Source organism: Triticum urartu, chromosome 7A (genome assembly GCF_056163025.1).
Source record: "Triticum urartu cultivar PI428250 chromosome 7A, HENAU_Tu73, whole genome shotgun sequence".
Taxonomy (NCBI): domain Eukaryota; kingdom Viridiplantae; phylum Streptophyta; class Magnoliopsida; order Poales; family Poaceae; genus Triticum; species Triticum urartu.
The window spans coordinates 441,580,757-441,600,697 of NC_141879.1; the positions used below are offsets into that span (position 1 = coordinate 441,580,757).

Consider the following 19,941-nt stretch of genomic DNA (forward strand, 5'->3'; position numbering starts at 1 on the left):
TTGCAACATAAAACTATTTCTAACAGTACCAAAATTATGTGAATTTTGCCTTATTAGAATGTTTAGGTCAAGAGCTTCGATTTGCAAAAAGAATCAACTCAAACGGAGCTACGAAACTCAAGTTATGATCAAACGAAGTTTGAATTCAAATCTGATCTAATTCAAATTTTAAACTTTTCAAAAACATGTTTGAGTTGGATTACTGGATAGAGGGGATTATAACGAAGATGTGGGCGTTGGTTTCGTTGGATTTGGACAAACGAGTAAAAAGTTACGAGTGTTTGAAGTTCAGGGACTAAACTGTAAAGAAAACTCCTCACATATATGTCCCTGGCCGAAATTAAAACAGAAAAAGAAAAAGACTAAATAGCGGACGTTCGTTACCGAACGCTAACGAACAAAAACCGTTCGCTCCAAACCCTAAACTAGCGAGCGTTCTCTAATTAGATCTAACTAAAAGAACTAAACCGGGTTTTTTAAACGAAAACCAAAACCCAAAAAAAAATAAACCGGCGAACCGGGCGGCGTGATGCGGTGGCGGCGGCGCGGGAACGGCGCAGGTGGCATGGAGAGAGAGGCGGCGGCCTATTTATTGGGGCGGGGCGGAGCGCCTTGGGCGAGGGGCCATGGAGAGGCGGCGGCGCAACGGACTCCGGGGAGGAGTCCCGGTCGGGGACGACGGGCGAGGCGGCGCGGAGCTGGGCCTTGGCCTGGCTTCGGCTGGGCCGGCCCAGTTGGCGGGAAGGTTTTTTTTTATAAACATTTTTTTCAGAGAACTAAAATAATAAAAACAAATTAACTAAAAATATTATATAGGCATATAATATATCAAAATTTTCAGAAAAAGATTTTCTACATGGTGAACATTTTTATAAATTCAAATAAAATCCACACAAATTCTAATAATTCAAAGAGTGCTACTGGTCTATTAAAATTCAACAAAAATCATTTTAAAAATACCGAAATGATTTCAAATTAATTTTTCTCCAATTTTATAATATAGGGAATCATGTTACCCTAATTTCCATATATTTTATTTTTGGAGAAAAATAATTTGAATAAAACTCAATTAAATCCAACTTGAAAATTAATTCCAAAAGGACTTGAAATTGATCCTTTGAAACTCCCAACTCATATTTCATAATTTGAAGAAGTCATTTTATCTTCTCTCGTGAAAATCATTGAGTTGCTTAAAGTTTCTGAATTGGAAATATTTCCCAATGGAATTCAAATATTTTTCAAACACCCTTTTCATTTTAAATGGAAGAAGTCATGTCATCTTCTCTCTAGGGTTTTGCGTTGAAAATAATTTGAATTCATGGAGATCAGAAAGCAAAAATGAAAGTTTGGGAAAGTCCTTTTATTCCCTCTCATTTAACTTTCAAAAAGTTTCGAATTCACTCACTTTCAGACAATCAATCAAACAATCAGTCAAATCTATCTATTTATTATAACATTCCAAAATTTAGAATTTTGGGATGTTACAAACCTACCACCCTTAAATGAATCTCGTCCTCGAGATTCGGAGAGGCTAGCAAGAAAAGGTTAGGGTTTGGGGGTCTTCTCAAAATCCATCGATCATCACAGGGGGTCTGGGGTGCTACCACCCTTAGAAACATGGTTACGGTCCCATCAATACTCATATACTCCATCCTTATTCTTGACGGGGCCTGGTCTTCTCAAATTCTCGGCAAATTCCTTCTCTGGGCTCTTCCAGTAGTGGCATAACCTTTTCCTCATTTCTTCTGTCCTTTCCTCTTGGTAAGGTTATTTTGAGATTTGGTCTTCTTAGCTGATGGGTCTGGCGCCATTACTAAACAACTATCGATATCTCATGGTGGTCAACCATTTATGGTTTCTCCTGCAGGAAATGGGTCTGGGTTGATCCTCACCGTATAACCTACGGTTGGCAACAACTGTCGTGTACAAGGGAAAAAATACTTATACCATTCTAAGGTTTAAACAGAGTTTTGATCGTCGTCTCTCTACTATAGGTAAGTCACTCAGATTTACCATCCCATATATCAAGGCGAATAATAAGAGTAAGTCGGTATGGTGATCAATCCATCCCGCACCCAAATCATTACCTTGTATACAGTTTAGTGAATCTCGCATTCTAACACTCGGTCATCCTCACAAGCATTGCAGAATTTCTCTTGTCGACCAACCAAGTTCGGATAACTCCATAGATTCTGCAAGCCAAACAACCATCTATCGTTCCTTCACAACTCTCAGGTTTTGCGTAACTCCTATAAAATTGTCTGCCGATAAACATCGTATCTTCCTCCAGGGTTTTTCCTTCAGCAAGAATGTGCTTGCTTCTTGGCAGGTCCTGGAGCCTGTGGGTTATGGCCCATCTCATCACTTGTAGTCCTTGAACTTATCATCAGGGCAGCGGATCTCTAATCCAACATCCAACTTCCAGTTTTCCTAGTATACTTAAATCCATCCAATTGTACTGTCTTCCTTCCTTCTATTGGCACCAAACTAGGACATGTTTACTCAGACTCATCATGGAGTTTCCATTGATCCATATTTCCAACATCATACCTCCTTTATATCCAATAGTAATTTATCTATTCATCCCCGTGGGATATCCCTCATACCGGGATAAAACTTATACTTATGAAGTCCATATTCCACTTCGTGGAACATCATTATCCTTTCCAGGGTCAAGCGTCCTTACATGGGAATATTGGCCATCTCTGCATGGCACTTCTTCAACTGGGAAATTTGAAACACATCACGAACTCCTGAAAGTCCTTCGGGTGACTCCAACTTGTTGGCCACTTCTCCCATACGCTCCAAAACTCGGTACGGTCCTACAAATCTTGGGGCTAATTTTCCCTTAACTCTAATTCGTTTAACTCCTCGCAGAGGGATCACGCGAAGACATGCTATGTCTCCAATTTCACAGACTACCTCCTTGAGTTTTTAAGTCTGCATAACTCTTCTACCTGGACTGAGCTACTTTCAGTCTATCTCGAATCAACTTAACATTCTCTTCTGACTCCTTTGATCACCTTTGGTCCAAACAACTGACGGTCTCCAACTTCATCCCACATACTCTTGGGGTATCACACATATCGAGACAAAACTCGTATTCATTTTTGTCCGAAATCCATTACAGGGTACTACCACCCTTAAAATGCACAACCTTCCATAGACCATATTTCTCTTATCCTCAAAATGGTCAAAATCCTTCTTCATAGAGTATCAACTCAAAAAAAAATCCATATCAGTACCAACGATGCTACTTTATTCATTCTCAAATGTTTACAATCTCTCGCTTCTCCATTACATGTCTCAACTCAACACCTCAATATAAAAGAAAAATGTTCTCACTTCTACTACTCCATTTCTTTTGTTGCAAACTCAACTATCAAGCTCAAGTTTCCTTCTCCTTGGGGCATTCTCTGGCAAAGTGCCCTGCTCCATTACAACTGAAACATATTACTTCTGACAAGTATCGAGATTTCCTTTTGGGGCAACTGTTGAGGTAGTGCCCTGACTCCTTGCACCTATAACAGGTGATATGACTCAGGTTCCTCCTGGGCTCCAATCAGTTTCTCTTCGTGGACTTTTCCATTCCAATCAGGGCTTCTATTTCCTGTGAGTCATATTCTACTTCCTCTGTCGGGAATTCTACTAGATCCCCGTTCAAACAATTTTGGGAGATGTGTCCTTTTTCTCCACATGAATAGCAAGACTTAGTGCAGGGTTTTCTCGGGTCTTCTTTAGGTGTGTCCTCCACCTTTTCCTTCATCGAAGTTTCTTCTAAAATTTCCATGAGGGCTCCTTTCTTTACTTGTTTCTTCTGCTGGATGGTTCGTTGTACCATGGGTAAATGTAACACTTAGCAGGATAGTGGGTAGTCCCTTCACACAAGAAACAAGTAATTTGCCTAACTGGGCATTCTTCAACTGGGTGACTTCCTTCACAATTAGGGCATTCATCCTTGTGTTCTTTATGGGTGTGTCCTATTTCTCCACAAATCTGGCATGCACAAGGTTTCTTCATATCCTTTCCATAAGGTTTCAACTTCTGGGACACAAACCGAGACTTTGGCAAAGTCAACTTAAATTCTTTCCAAATGGTTACTCCTTGCCATCCATTCATGGTTTGGTACATTCTCCACCAAGTAGCAGCACCTCTTTCAAAGTATTGAAGAGCATGTTGGGCCATATCCTTTCTGACTATAGGGTTGTTCTCCATATGATCCTCCATGTTCTGAATCCATCGGTCTGTCTCCAATTGACTCATCGGTCCAGAAAATACAAGCTCATCTCCATTCATCCTCTATTGGGTCCATGGGTTTTGGGGTGAGATAAGAGGGATAGAGAGGGATGCACACAATACAAACAAAAGTTTTGAAAAGACAGATTTTATTGTGGCTATCGGAAAAACAACAAACAAATGACAGCTCACAATCGTCGCATCTAACGTAGGTATATAACAGGGGTTTGGTCTTCTAAGGTCAATAAATCTTCAACGTCTCCAAACTCTTCAAGCCTTGTTTATGTCTCCAATGGCTTCTTCCGGTCATACTTGTCTTTCTCAAGTCCTTTTTGCTAGATCATCTTTGTTGTCGCAAAGTCTATCGTGTCGTCCCTTAATATTTCTGGAGTTGCATTCCAAACTTCCGGGTTTCAACATCCTTGGCATGAACCATGATCAGACTGTCCTTCAGTTCCTGACGAATCTCCGATATCTAGAGGTTTTGCTCCTCCAGCTTGGCTACTTCAGCTTCTTGCACCTAAATTCTTCACGAAATGCTTCCCTGTCAAAATACAGCTTCCTGGAGCTCCATCTTAAAATTCTTGATGTACTACTCCAGATTCTGGCGATACACCAGCTAAGGTTAAAACTTCATCTTACTGTTAGGTGCTCCATCAACCTTCTACCATCCAATCCTTCCGAAGAATGCATGCTTAGCTCAGCTCGGTGACCATAGTATCAGTGGCGATGACATCACGGATAACGTGTTTCTGCCCTTGCCATTGCCATGAGCTATCTTCCATAGTTGATATCTCCTACCTTAGGGTTTTCTTGACAAAACTTTGAGTTCTCATGCTCCATGTTCCGGTCTTTCTCCCATACACCTTGATCTCGGGTATTGACAACTTCCATAATCTGTTAAGTTCCATCAGGGTAGCCTTCCTAGGTCATACAAATCTGGGGATTCTTCAGAGCCTTCAAATTCTACTTGTCTTCGGTCCTCAACCGTTGTAGTTTCCATTTTTCAGATGCACGGAAAATACTCTTCATTCCGAAGTGGCTTTAGTTGTCCGATATCTTGTACTTTTTGGAGTGGTCTCATCAGTGGAATCCTCGAGTGGTCAAAAAGGAAAAAGGGGTATGGTCTCACTAAAAAGGAATTTTTGAATAAGCTCAGAAGAGAAGAGAGGTAAAAGATCTTTTTGAAAGGGAAAGTTGTAGAGAAAAATCTTTGCTATGGGCTTGCCAGTTTCTAGGGTCACGTCCTACAGTCAACATGTGCTCTGATACCATCTTGTAGCGACCCGACCCGAATGGATCAAGTCTCTGTGCTTAAGTGTCATCCCTGGATCAGTATGCTGACACACACAGTACTCAAAGGATTTATAACAGAGGTAAATCACATGTATAAAGTAACGTAAATACTATTACCTCAATCCATATAGCGGAAGCAACAAGGTTGTGGATTCCCATCAACACCAACGGCAAAGTTGAGTGTAGAAATCGTAACCCTAACGTATCACTTACTCGTCGTAAGAAACCTGCAACATGAGACGTTGCAGCCCGAAACGGGTCAGTACATTGAATGTACTGGCAAATTCACACCATAGAGAATGATGAATAAAGGCTATCGCTACATGCATATTTGGCTGGTGGAAAAAGCTCTATGGTTATAAGGTTTTTGCGAAAAGCCAATTTTTCCCTACTGCAAAGGAATACATTTTAATTAACTATCATGGTGGTTGTTGAACATTGAGAATGGTTGACAGCATTCTCAATCCCAATTAAGTAACATCATTAAACCCAACAATATTCATTTAAAGTAACGTGATGAGATCAACAGGATAATCCAAGAACTAGATACTCAAGATGTCCATAACCGGGGACACGGCTAATCATGATTAGTTTGTACACTCTGCAGAGGTTTGCGCACTTTTCCCCACAAGACTCGATCGCCTCCGTTGGATTTCTCGCACTACATGGTGTTTGAGAAACGGATGACCGAGACACAGTCTTTCAGAAGCGCTAGCACCTTACGATTGGGTAGACCGTACCACCTACATCCCCTACATCTGCTAGTCTAGCACTGTAAGAGTTCGCACGACTTAGTCAACTATGCCAGAGCCCATAATGGCTTGTGGCTGCACACGGAAGTTACTAGCATGAATGATCTTATGATCCCTTTGAGCCTGGGTGGCGGTCCGAAATAAAAACAGGCAAGTCCTGATAGACATCAGGTGCCTCAATCCACCCAGATGTGTGTTTAAGTTGCCACCTTAGATAAACCATTAAAATTAACAAACTCACATCTGTCATGGATATCACTCACCCAATCCACGTCTACTAGCATAGCATGGCATAATAAGCAAACGTAGAAGTAACTCCCAAAGGTTTCATAATAAACACGTAATAGGTACTACCTCATCTACTTCCCATCCCACAATTTAATTAGATCCTAATCATGCAATGTGTGAGGATTGATCTAATGCAATAAAACTGGGTTGTAGAAAAAGGTATGATCAAAGTGTGAACTTGCCTGCAATGTTGATGAAGATGATTCGCACTCAAAACTCTTGATAGCTCTACTCGTCACACTCCGGTCAATCTATCGTAACCAAGCAATAGTAACCACACATAAGCAATCACTCAAAAGATCGGGAAGAACGAAGAAAACAATTCAGAAAACAACAAAACCAAGCAAATAGCTCTTGCAACATAAAACTATTTCTAACAGTACCAAAATTATGTGAATTTGGCCTTATTAGAATGTTTAGGTCAAGAGGTTCGATTTGCAAAAAGAATCAACTCAAACGGAGCTACGAAACTCAAGTTATGATCAAACGAAGTTTGAATTCAAATCTGATCTAATTCAAATTTTAAACTTTTCAAAAACATGTTTGAGTTGGATTACTGGATAGAGGGGATTATAACGAAGATGTGGGCGTTGGTTTCGTTGGATTTGGACAAACGAGTAAAAAGTTACGAGTGTTTGAAGTTCAGGGACTAAACTGTAAAGAAAACTCCTCACATATATGTCCCTGGCCGAAATTAAAACAGAAAAAGAAAAAGACTAAATAGCGGACGTTCGTTACCGAACGCTAACGAACGAAAACCGTTCGCTACAAACCCTAAACTAGCGAGCGTTCTCTAATTAGATCTAACTAAAAGAACTAAACCGGTTTTTTTAAAACGAAAACCAAAACCCCAAAAAAAAACCGGCGAACCGGGCGGCGTGATGCGGTGGCGGCGGCGCGGGAACGGTGCAGGCGGCGTGGAGAGAGCGGCGGCGGCGGCCTATTTATTGGGGCGGGGCGGAGCGCCTTGAGCGAGGGGCCATGGAGAGGCGGCGGCGCAACGGACTCCGGGGAGGAGTCCAGGTCGGGGACGACGGGCGAGGCGGCACGGAGCTGGGCCTTGGCCTGGCTTCGGCTGGGCCGGCCCAGTTGGCGGGAAGGTTTTTTTTTATAAACATTTTTTTCAGAGAACTAAAATAATAAAAACAAATTAACTAAAAATATTATATAGGCATATAATATATCAAAATTTTCAGAAAAAGATTTTCTACATGGTGAACATTTTTTATAAATTCAAATAAAATCCACACAAATTCTAATAATTCAAAGAGTGCTACTGGTCTATTAAAATTCAACAAAAATCATTTTAAAAATACCAAAATGATTTCAAATTAATTTTTCTCCAATTTTATAATGTAGGGAATCATGTTACCCTAATTTCCATATATTTTATTTTTGGAGAAAAATAATTTGAATAAAACTCAATTAAATCCAACTTGAAAATTAATTCCAAAAGGACTTGAAATTGATCCTTTGAAACTCCCAACTCATATTTCATAATTTGAAGAAGTCATTTTATCTTCTCTCGTGAAAATCATTGAGTTGCTTAAAGTTTCTGAATTGAAAATATTTCCCAATGGAATTCAAATATTTTTCAAACACCCTTTTCATTTTAAATGGAAGAAGTCATGTCATCTTCTCTCTAGGGTTTTGCGTTGAAAATAATTTGAATTCATGGAGATCAGAAAGCAAAAATGAAAGTTTGGGAAAGTCCTTTTATTCCCTCTCATTTAACTTTCAAAAAGTTTCGAATTCACTCACTTTCAGACAATCAATCAAACAATCAGTCAAATCTATCTATTTATTATAACATTCCAAAATTTAGAATTTTGGGATGTTACAGTCATAACGCTTCCGCTTACGGTGAGGGTACGTGGACGATACTCTCCCCTCTCGTTGCTATGCATCACCATGATCTCGCGTGTGCGTAGGAATTTTTTTGAAATTACTACGTTCCTCAACACAATCCGTTTGAAGAAAATATCACAATCTTAAGCATTTTATTGAAGCATCTTCAACTCTTCCGCGCTAGCTTCACGGTTCGGTTCTCTCCCATCAAAGAATTCACCTTGCAAGCCAATACATACAATAGCCCAAACGGCGGGGTTATGTCCAAGAATATGCATTTTCATCTTATGATTCCAACTAGCAAAATTTGTACCATCAAAGTAAGGACCTCTACGGTGATAATTTCCCTCGCTAGACGCCATACTCTCCTAGGTTATGAAACCAAGGCTATGATCACCAAAAGTTATGGAAATCAAGGCAAATGGAGACCAAAGCTCTAATACCACTTGTAGGATCGAAAGTATGTCTAGAGGAGGGTGATTAGACTACTTGGCCAAATAAAAATCTAGCCTTTTCTCAATTTTAAGTCTTGGCAGATTTTAACAACTTAGCATTAGTCAAGTAAACAACCTACACATGCAAGTCTAAGAGTATAGCAGCGGAATGCAAAACATTGCACATGAAGGTAAAGAGATGAGTTTGGAGGGAGAAAACGCAATATAGACACGGAGATTTTTGGCGTGGTTCCGATAGGTGGTGCTATCGTACATCCACGTTGATGGAGACTTCAACCCACGAAGGGTAGCGGTTGCGCGAGTCCACGGAGGGCTCCACCCATGAAGGGTCCACGAAGAAGCACTGTCTATCCCACCATGGCCATTGCCCACGAAGGACTTGCCTCACTAGGGTAGATCGTCACGAAGTAGGCGATCTCCTTGCCCGTACAAACTCCTTGGTTCAACTCCACAATCTTGACGGAGGCTCCCAAGTGACACCTAACCAATCCAGGAGACACCACTCTCCAAAAGGTAATAGATGGTGTGTTGATGATGAACTACTTGATCTTGTGCTTCAAATTATAGTCTCCCCAACACTCAACTCTCTATCATAGGATTGGATTTGATGAAAAGATGATTTTGAGTGGAAAGCAACTTGGGGATGGCTAAAGATCAAGATTTATGTGGTTGGAGTGGAAGATCTTGATCTCAACACAAGTGTAGGTGGTTCTCTGTCAGAAAATGTAAGTTGGAAGTGTAGGCATGTTCTGATGGCTCTCTCCATAAATGAAGAGTGGGTGGAGGCGTATATATAGCCTCCACACAAAAACTAACCGTTACACACAATTTACCAAACTTGGTGAGACCGAATCATGAAACTCGGTCAGACTGATTTAGTTCAAAATGTGAGCGTTGGGATTTTTGGTGGGACCAACACGTCAACTCGATGGGACCGATTTCATTAGGGTTAGGGCATAACTAATCTCGGTGAGACCGATTACACAAACTCGGTGGGACCGATTTTGGTAATAAGCTAACCAGAGAGTTGGTTAGGCAAACTCGGTGGGACCGGTCACTCATCTCGGATAGACCAAAATCGTTACGAAGGGGAAACAGAGAGTTTGCATTGCGAACTCAGTGGGACTAATCGCTCATCTCGGTTAGACCGAAACGTTACGAAGGGAAACAGAGAGTTTGCAATCCCATCTCGGTGAGACCGAGATCCCTATCGGTGAGACCGAAAAGACTAGGGTTTTGTGGCAGTGGCTATGTCAACTGAACTTGGTGGCGCCGGATGGAAAGTTTCGGTGGGGCCGAGTTTGACTTTTGGTTTGAGACATATGTGGATATGAGAAAGTGGCTGAGGGTTTTGGAGCATATCACTAAGCACTTTGAGCAAGTAACCCATTAAGCAACACCTCATCACTTTTTAATAGTATTGGCTTTTCCTATGGACTCAATGTGATCTTAGAGCATCTCCAGCCGCGCCCCCAAGACGCCCCCCAGGCCGCTTTTTTTAGCGCCGGCGTCGAAAAAATGGCCCAGTCGCGCCCCCAAGACGCCGAAATCCGCCGGATCGGCCCGTTTTCTGACCCGGCGCGCCCAGGCCAAACCCGACGCACTGGGGGCACTTGGGGGCGCTGGCGGAAGGGAAAATCGCTCGGGTCCCCACTGTCAGGCGAAAAGTCACACTGATTCGCCCCGTTTTCCCCTCTGCTTCCCTAACACCTTGCCGATCCCGGCGTCGCCAGCCACCTCTCCGCCGCCGCCGCTATCTCGCCATTCCTCGCCGCGAAACAAAGAAAGATCCCCCCGACGCCCTCTCCCCCCACTTTCCCCGAGTTTCCCTCGCCGCTCCGGCGCCCGCCGACGAGTCTGCGCACGACGCCCGCTACGTGTTCGGTGCTTTGCCTGCCCCGGCTGCGATGGACTCCGACGACGAGGAGGTGCTCGCGGCGTTTCTCGAGGAGGAAGTCGAGCATTTGGCGTGCTCCAATCTCGATTTACTGTTGTCCGGTACCCCGCTAAGATTGGTCGAAAGATCAAATGTGGGAGATCATGACTTGTTATGTCATTTTGCACAACATGATCATTGAGAGCGAGCAGGAAGAGCCAGTGTTTGACACTGAACCATATTACAGGCAGGGTCCTCTTGCCCAAGTGGATCACCAGCTCCCTGCAACATGGACGGCCTTCCTCAACATGCGCCAGGAGATCCGAAACCCACAGGTGCATCATCAGCTGCAGCAGGATCTAGTGGAGCACCTAGAAGGCTCAAGGGCAACACCTAGCTGGACGTGCAATGAAATATGAGTGTTTTTATTATTTGTGATGATTTTATTGATGATTTTATTTGAATGAGCGCCGAAACACGTCGAGCGTGGGCCGTTTTGCGCTGGAAATTGGGCCAACCCAACGCCGAAAATGGGCTGAAAGCGCCGATACTGGGCCGATATCGGCGCCTGGGGGCGACCTGGGTGGCGGCGGCTGGGAACGCACTAGCACCCAAGCCTAAAATAGCGCCGGCTCGCCCCCAAGCGGCGGTTTTCGGCGCGTCTTGGGGGCGCAACGGCTGGAGATGCTCTTAGATCACTAAAAGGTAAAATGTAGAGTCTTGAGCTTTAGAGCTTGAGCCAATCTTTTGTCCTTAACATTTTGAGGGGTCCACATTTTTAATCCATGCCATGCCAATCATTGAGCTTTTCTGAAATATTTATCTTGAAATAGTATTAGCTCAATGAGCTATATGTTGTTAGGAATTACCAAAACCACCCAGGAATAGTTGCACTTTCACTCTCTCTCCCACTAAAACCCATGTAGGCCCATTAAGCCCCCAGGGGGTTCCGGTAACCCCCCGGTACTCCGGTATATGCCCGAACTCATTCGAAATCATCCCGGTGTCCAAACATAACCTTCCAATATATCAATCTTCATGTCTCGACCATTTTGAGACTCCTCGTCATGTCTGTGATCACATCCGGGACTTCGAACTACCTTCGATACATCAAAACACATAAACTCATAATATCGATCGTCATCGAACGTTAAGCGTGCGGACCCTACGGGTTCGAGAACTATGTAGACATGATCGAGACTCATCTCCGGTCAATAACAAATAGAGGAACCTGGATGCTCATATTGGTTCCTACATATTCTACGAAGATCTTTATCGGTCAAACCGCATAACAACATACGTTTGTTTCCTTTGTCATTGGTATGTTACTTGCCCGAGATTCGATCGTCGGTATCATCATACCTAGTTCAATCTCATTACCGGCAAGTCTCTTTACTCGTTCCATAATGCAACATCCCGCAACTAAATCATTAGTCACATTGCTTGCAAGGCTTATAATGATGTGCATTACCGAGAGGGCCTAGAGATACCTCTCCGACAATCGGAGTGACAAATCCTAATCTCGATCTATGCCAACTCAGCAAACACCATCGTAGACACCTGTAGAGCGTCTTTATAATCACCCAGTTACGTTGTGATGTTTGATAGCACACAAGGTGTTCCTCCGGTATTCGGGAGTTGCATAATCTCATAGTCAGAGGAACATGTATAAGTCATGATGAAAGCATTAGCAATAAAACTAAACGATCATTTGTGCTAAGCTAACGGATGGGTCTTGTCCATCACATCATTCTCTAATGATGTGATCCCGTTCATCAAATGACAACACATGTCTATGGTCAGGAAACTTAATCGTCTTTGATTAACGAGCTAGTTAAGTAGAGGCATACTAGTGACACTCTGTTTGTCTATGTATTCACACATGTACTATGTTTCCGGTTAATACAATTCTAGCATGAATAATAAACATTTATCATAATATAAGGACATATAAATAACAATTTTATTATTGCCTCTAGGGCATATTTCCTTCACTTCCAATCCTTAGCCCCCACCATATTAGGGGCAGTTCTTAGACCATGCATCAGATCTTTTCCTTTATTTTTCATGTCCACCATAGGTAAGGAGTGATATGCCACAAAGGAAGACCAATAATTATCCATAAAGCTAGCAGATGCTGAGACAGATTCCTTGCCCTTACCGAATATCAAATCATTTCTCAAATGCCAGGCTCTTCAAAATATGAAAATAATTTGGTCACGCATAGTATGGCTCAAATGACTTAGAAGGTTAAGAAACCAATCAACCCCCGTGTATCTGAACACTTCCTCCGCAGGTAATTCCCAAATGTTCCTCATGGCCATACGGAGCGCAAAAGCCTTTGGGCACATGACAAGCGCATGAAAAATACTTTCATCATCCATTTCTACAAATAGAACATGTACTAACAGTAGTCTGGTGATGAACCACTCTGTTTACCTAGACAGGCAAACTATTGGACACTACCCGCCAAGCAAAAATACAGATCTTCTGCGGAATATTTGCCTTCCAGATAATATCCCAAATTTTCCTCTCTCCCATCTCCGCAGCACTATGATGCCCCTCATTTTGTTTTAGCTTTGTGTGCGGGGTGGTTGGATTGGTGTCACCCTCCAGGCTCATCAGTAATAGCGGCCCCCGACTAGAGTGCCGGTAAGCTTGTGTGTGGCGCGACAAATCTTTCGTAGATGATATTTGTGTTGTTTGATTGTTTCTACCTTTGTATCCATTTTCTTAATATATAAATCAGAACCAATAAGCTTATGGTGTTTTTCTAAAAGGATAGTGGATTAAAGATGTCGTCGAATGATCAAGGGTAGGCTCGGTAAATAAGATGAAGTCTGAAACGACAAGATCACAGTCCATCTCCACCAACTACTCGCACCCTCCCGATTGTACCACACCCCATTCTCCTCTCCTCCCGATCACCAATTCCCCGACCATAGGAACGACCATGCCCCATTCTCCTCCTCCTGATCACCAATTCCCCAACACTTGTTGGTGCCTCCACCACACAAGGAGCCAGCAACTACGCCGCCACCCTTCATCGTTACGTTGATGCGTCCAATGGGTGCCCGCCGAGCATGGATACCCATTGCCCATGGGTGCTCGATAGGTAGGGTATGAGTAGGATTTTCTATGACCATGAGAAAGATGGGCATGGGTATGAAATTTTTGTACCCGCACCATACCCTACCCAATGTCATCCTTGACAATAGGGGGTGCAAATGGGTACAATCCTTTCGTTCAACCAGGTGAACTAAAATTCAACTGAAATTTCAATAGTCGGTTGAATTGAGGGAAAGGGTACCCCAAGGGTCACAAAATTTCAATAGTCAGTTGAATTGTGGGAAAGGGTACCCCAAGGGTCACAAATTTTCATCTGTATAGACAATGCTGACAAACCTTTCCACTTCCAACATGTTCAGAAAAGAGTGCTCTTCAGAAAATTGGATGACCAAGAGAATTCTTGTGTGTATTTCAGGAGAAACAGTAGACCTCAAGAAAGTTTTCCAAGATATGCGCTGAGAATCGAGAACTCCCAGTAAAACATGAATAAGATACATGATTTAGCCAATTTCGTTGCTACATCCTTCGATCGATCGAAATGACCATAAGTTTCTTCAATTAGCATATGGAAACCATTGTTTAAACTTCAAACTGCAAAATAAATGTTTCCATACCATCATTATCCTCCTCAACCCCTCAATGGGCAGTCAAAGTTTATTTCAAGCTAGAAAGTGGCGGATGATCATAAGTTTTATTAATGTGCCTATAGTTCATACCACCCACTGTTCAAACCTGCAAAAGAAAATATTGTCATTCCATCATATCTTCCTCAACCCCTCAAAAGGGTGGTCAAAGTTTATGCCAAGCTAGAAAATGGCGGCCGAGGGGCATCTAAGAAAATTACAGACCCCGCATAGAACGGATACTATGGCCGCATTATTGTCATCATAGTCCTGACTTTTCAAAACAAGCTGCAGTCCCAAACTGAAGAGGCCATATGTGTTGACAACTAGTTAAACAGAAGAGCCAGACTAAAGAGAGCTTCTCGCAATCTCTAATGCATCTTCAACTGAAGTTGCACTCTTGAGCTTAGCTTTGTCGACAATGGGCTGTGATCTCGCGAGCTTTGGAAGAAGCGAGAATTCCTGAAATATTGCAGAGATGCTGTTAGGAATCCGGAATGGTTCTTATAAATGAAGTCCAGAATTGAAATACAATAGGAATTGCAAGCTCTTTGGTCATGGCAAGATTTCTCTCCAAGACTACAGAATTTTTGTCCTCCCAACTATTTAGCATGATTGTAACTTGCACTGATTAATAAACTCTTTTCACACAAAAGAAGGCCATCGCAAGTTTTTTTTTTTTGTGTGTGTGTGTGTGAATAAGGGTCATGGCAACTTGGCAAGGCATATGTGCTTTCATTTAAAGGCTACTATCTCAGTATTAAGTTCAGGAGAAGTTGCAAGAAGATATTGCCATGTTAAAGGTGTTGTCCGCATTTTATTACCTCTGAGGTTCCACTCTCAAGGAAAACACCCTTCAATCGACTATCTGCAAGATATAACAAGGTAAAAGATTGTCATAAAGAAGTCCAAATGAGAGTAATGATAAATATTGAAAACAACTAATTACCAGAGTCAATCCAGAAGGTAGCAATCTTAGGATCAAAGTTCCCTACTTCAATTGTTTCACCAACTGCGTAGTGAACAAGAGAGGATAGAGATTTTGTGATTATTGATGTTCAATAACAAGGATCAACATTATGAGGTAGAAACTGGAAAGGGGCAACCATACCGTTATCTCCGTAGAATTGCCACCAAATTTTCCTGGAGCTTCCTTCATACTCAAAAACTCGAGAATAGAAATACGGAAGGTAGTCATACCTACATCAGAGATGGCAAATCAAGCACAGCACCAGCAGGTAAACTGATAGATACACCTTATAACCATTAACTTACGCTTTTGCCTGGGATGTTAAGAGTGTTTCTATACAATGTTGTGCAGACTTTCTGGCATGATCCACATGCTCCACTCGAGCTATTCTATCATACATCTGTAGAAAAGCTCACAGAAAGTTATATTCTAGGATCCAACATTTCCTTATTTGAGATAAATGCACAGAAACCTACCTTGAGCGGAAAAGCTGCCACATCTCCAATAGCAAAGATGCTAGGTATACTTGTTCTAAACATGGAATCAACCTACAAAGAAGAACCAACAGATCATCTAAGGATGACAAAAAAATTCAGACAGCAGCACATCTTTTACAAGGAAAATGTAATGACAGTAGAGGTGACAGCTGAATCACTAAATTGATATCAATAAGGTCTAACTGGAAAAATCATCTAATTTACTTTATGCATTGTTATAATTAATAAATACATCTAATCTTATCACTACTAGAGGTACAAAATGACAAAGCAAGCAGTCCCTTAAACCTTCAAGCAACTAGAGAGGGTAAAACCACAACTTGGTGTCCAATAGAGAACAATAATGACCCATGCTACTAACATACATCATACTGCAGAGTATAGTCAAATCAAATAAGGTTCATTAACTTCTGGATGGAACAAACCTCTATTCCACCAACTTCGATGTTAACTCCCACAGCTTCGAAGGGGCTGACAGATGGTTTTGCTCCTATACCAACAATAACCTGCATTAGAATGTAATGTCAACATAAGAAGATCTCATGATATGAATCCATACGGTTTCAGCAGTTTAAGAATATGTACATAAGAAGATAATATCAAATATAATAAATAGTAGCTGATGCTCCTAGTGATAATATAATAAACTGTATGTAACTTCTGCTGCCTCAGCAGACATTTGATCACGACACACATTATGGGCTAATACTACCATTCACCAAACAGAGGCTGGCGCCAACAATATCCAACCAACCACGACCAGCAGGGTTTCTAAACAGATTAGTTTGTGGACAGCGAGAACAATACTGAGTCTGATTCTTGAGAAATCAAGTTGGTTTCCTAATCAAAGATTTAAAAGACTTCCTCATTCTCCCCCCTCTCTTCCCCTCCACTATTACTGGTTTCCAGAATTTAGGACTTTGCTTGTCAGTCTAGTTTATTAGCTAACCATAAAATGTAGAAGGATAGCACACCTATCATAGACTCTACTTCACTTCTGAGGGATTAGGTTGTCTAGATGCTTTCTACTAACAGGATTTCAAAGATAAGTTGGTTATTATCAAATGCCTTTCAAACATAATATCAAGTGGATCTAAGTGGTCATAATCCTGTCATTAGATAATCTAATATAACGGGTGCTCTTAATAAGGCCAAGACCAACTGTAGGAACTCAAATGCAGGAATCTCGACGATTTTCATGGTTTAGGATTTGGTACTGCAGCATAAGAACGTCTTGAGAAAATAAAGATCATAACTGTATCAGCTTCAACAACAGAACCATCTTTAAGTATAGCTGAAGACACCCTTCCATCAGAGCCAGCATCAAGTTTGTCAATAAGAGCTCCCTGGATACCATAAATATACACATTCAACATGATATAGTATGAAAAATCAAGACAAACAAATGATGTTGACGGACTGGTGGAACTCTGTCACCTTTACGAATTTGACGCCATTTTGCTCATACAGTTCCTCATACTTCTTAGCAAGGGAAGGCGTAAACAATCTTGGCATTATGTGATCTTCTGGGAATATTATCTATATACAAAGCAACTTCAGTTATACAACTGGCACTTGCAATGCATAGAGAATAAAAACATGCTTCGGATATATCAGAACTGAAGAAAATAAGATAGTGCCGTTACAGTTGTGTCAAGATTCCAGCCACAAGCTGCAGCAGCCACCTCCATGCCAATATAGCCCCCACCAATAACAACAATTTTCTTTGCTTTTCCCTACCAAATTAACCCAAATATCAGTTTAGCAGAAAAGTTAAAAAGTGTGAATATACAAAACAAGGAATAATTTTAGATCACTATTGTCATGTCGCACGAGAGAAACCTATTTTAGTACATGAGAAACATCTATCGTTATTTTTGTACTGAGCATACCAATGAAGATACTAGAGAATCAGCATCAGCAACATCACGTATATAGTGAACTCCAGGTAAGTCTCCTCCAATTTTCTCAGGTAGTCTGAAACAAGCATCAATATTACAAGCACGAACAAGCAATGATGAAATTCATGAAAACCATGTGAAATGTGCAAGGCTTCTATATCTACTTGTTCAGTTTACTGCATCATTGCAGAAGCGTGGGAATTTTATTTACCTTGCCTCTTAGGAGCGCAAAGTTATAGCAGGAATTGGTAATCATGGTAACTTGGTAAGGATATTACAATCTGGTTTTCCACATTAAAACCACTGCTAATATATGCATAATGGATTGTGATATACCTTGCAGCTGCACAACCAGTAGAAATGATAAGTGACCCATACTTCAGAATTTTCCCTGATGAAGTTTTCAAGGTCTGTGTTTTGCCATCAAATGCTTCAACTGGATCCTCATACAGCACCTTTCAGAAAGGAGAAATGGTTTCAGACCAAGGGGATTCTTGTATTATTATGGAACACACTAAACAAAACAAAAAAAGATAGTAGCATCAGAAGTTCATAACTACCTCTATGCCATTCTCCTTGTACCATTCGGCAGTCTGCCTCTGGCCACCAGATCCAACACAGGTATGGAATCCCTGCCACAAGAGAAACATCCGAGTTTTAAGGCTGCATGCCTGTATTTGCAGATTTTATCTTGATGCTGAACTATGCAGGACACCAATGTACCATATCAGCTAAAAGAACGCTGATTCATGGATAGCAACAGATGATGACAGCGTAATGTTTACATATTGGAGTAGATTTCACTCAAGTCGGAACAAATGACATGATGATGACTTAACTAAATTTCTGTCCATTATTATGTCAAGAATGCTCAACAGAGAAAGAGGTTAAACAGATTGGTAATCCCAAATCAACAGACTATCACTACTGTCATGGTTCAATGCTACTTCCTGTTGTTAAATTGTCCAAACTCCAGAGTACTTACAGGTAGGCGTGCCGGCTTTTTTTCTGGGGGAAACAGATAGCCTTTGGTCAGTGCTGGTCGCTCGTATGGTGGAACAGCCTGCACCGCAACAAGCACACACCATCAGAAATAAACACACATAGGCTCAAAAGAAAAATGTGGAAGTACTGGTAGTTTCTAGTACATCCATATATTATACTCCCTCCGTTCACTATTATAAGATGTTTTGGATATTTCAATATGGACTACATACAAACTGAAATGAGTGAACAAACACACTAAAACGTGTCTATAAACATCTGAATTCAGAAAAAAGTTGGAACATCTTATACGAGTACTAGTGAACGGAGGGAATAGCAATTACTCCTACAAAACAACAGAACAAAATTATGCGCTGGGCAGGGAATAACAATGAAGAATCCACTTGTGTAATTAATTAACTGATGCGCGATGGGCATTACCTCTTTGGAGACGATGCAGAGGCGGCCGTCGGCCATGCCATGCTCGACGAACGTCCTAGCCGCGTAGCCCGCCGCGTTCCCGCCGCCCACGATCACGTACCTGCAGGCGGTCGATACATGAACCGTAAGTAGGGACGGGCTTGGCAGAGGACAGGGACTGAAGCAGACGGACTCAGATCAAGAGAGCCTAGCCCAGGGGGGTAAGAGGGAGGGAGCACCCACTCGCGGTTCTGGTTGTCAAAGACGGCGGCCGCGACGGAGCAGTTCCTCCTACGGGTGGCCGCCGATGCGAGGGCGCCGCCTCCGGCGCCAAGGCGTCGCAGCGCCCAGGACGTCTGCGAGTAGCACCCCGTCCCCGCCGCCGCAGCCGCCGCCGCGGAAGCCATCTGCGCCGCCTTTTGCCGGAGAGCTAGAGCCACCTCCAAGGAAAAAACACACCAACGGGCGGCGAATCAGAACTCAGAAGGGTTTGGGGGGAGCTGCGGGGTCGCGACGAGAACCTGAAGTCATGGCCTCTCCCCACAGGCGGCGCTTATAGGAGAGGGGGCGAGTAGAGGGAATAGTTTAATGGTGGGGGACTCTCAAAGGGACGCTGGCCGTTGCGGCGGGCCAAGGGGCGGGGCGGGGCGGCGACGAGGAACGGGCAGACGGACGGAGTGGGGAGAGAAGACGCTCCACGTGTACTCTCGTTTTGCCAATACGCCC

At 42.4% G+C, this 19,941-nt stretch overlaps 1 protein-coding gene across 2 annotated transcripts; it reads right to left on the reverse strand.

Annotated features, from left to right (window-relative positions):
- Nucleotides 1-14,439: 14,439 nt before the first annotated feature.
- Nucleotides 14,440-19,941, reverse strand: MDAR6 (monodehydroascorbate reductase 6). Of its 2 annotated transcripts, XR_007290918.2 has the most exons (18): nt 19,737-19,941; nt 19,459-19,645; nt 19,237-19,336; nt 18,797-18,874; nt 18,372-18,443; nt 18,148-18,266; nt 17,803-17,887; nt 17,557-17,646; nt 17,348-17,449; nt 17,167-17,256; nt 16,336-16,416; nt 15,890-15,961; nt 15,719-15,813; nt 15,555-15,643; nt 15,393-15,455; nt 15,268-15,311; nt 14,669-14,905; nt 14,440-14,552 (listed from the first exon to the last, which is right to left on the reverse strand). XR_007290918.2 is itself a non-coding variant. In XM_048689729.2 (17 exons), the coding sequence occupies exons 1-17, from the start codon at nt 19,744-19,746 to the stop codon at nt 14,792-14,794; spliced, it is 1,491 nt and encodes a 496-aa protein (XP_048545686.1). In that variant the 5' UTR covers nt 19,747-19,941; the 3' UTR covers nt 14,440-14,791. The 2 variants fall into 2 exon arrangements, 1 of the variants encoding a protein (XP_048545686.1); XM_048689729.2 differs by having other exon boundaries at nt 14,440-14,905.

Excerpts from the sequence above, each read along its gene's own strand:
- MDAR6 (XM_048689729.2), bottom strand. Across the intron at positions 17,450-17,556 it reads GCTGGAATCTTGACACAACT|ATAATATTCCCAGAAGATCA; the intron begins GTAACGGCACTA and ends CTTTGTATATAG. Across the intron at positions 15,312-15,392 it reads TACCTTCTGGATTGACTCTG|ATAGTCGATTGAAGGGTGTT; the intron begins GTAATTAGTTGT and ends TATATCTTGCAG.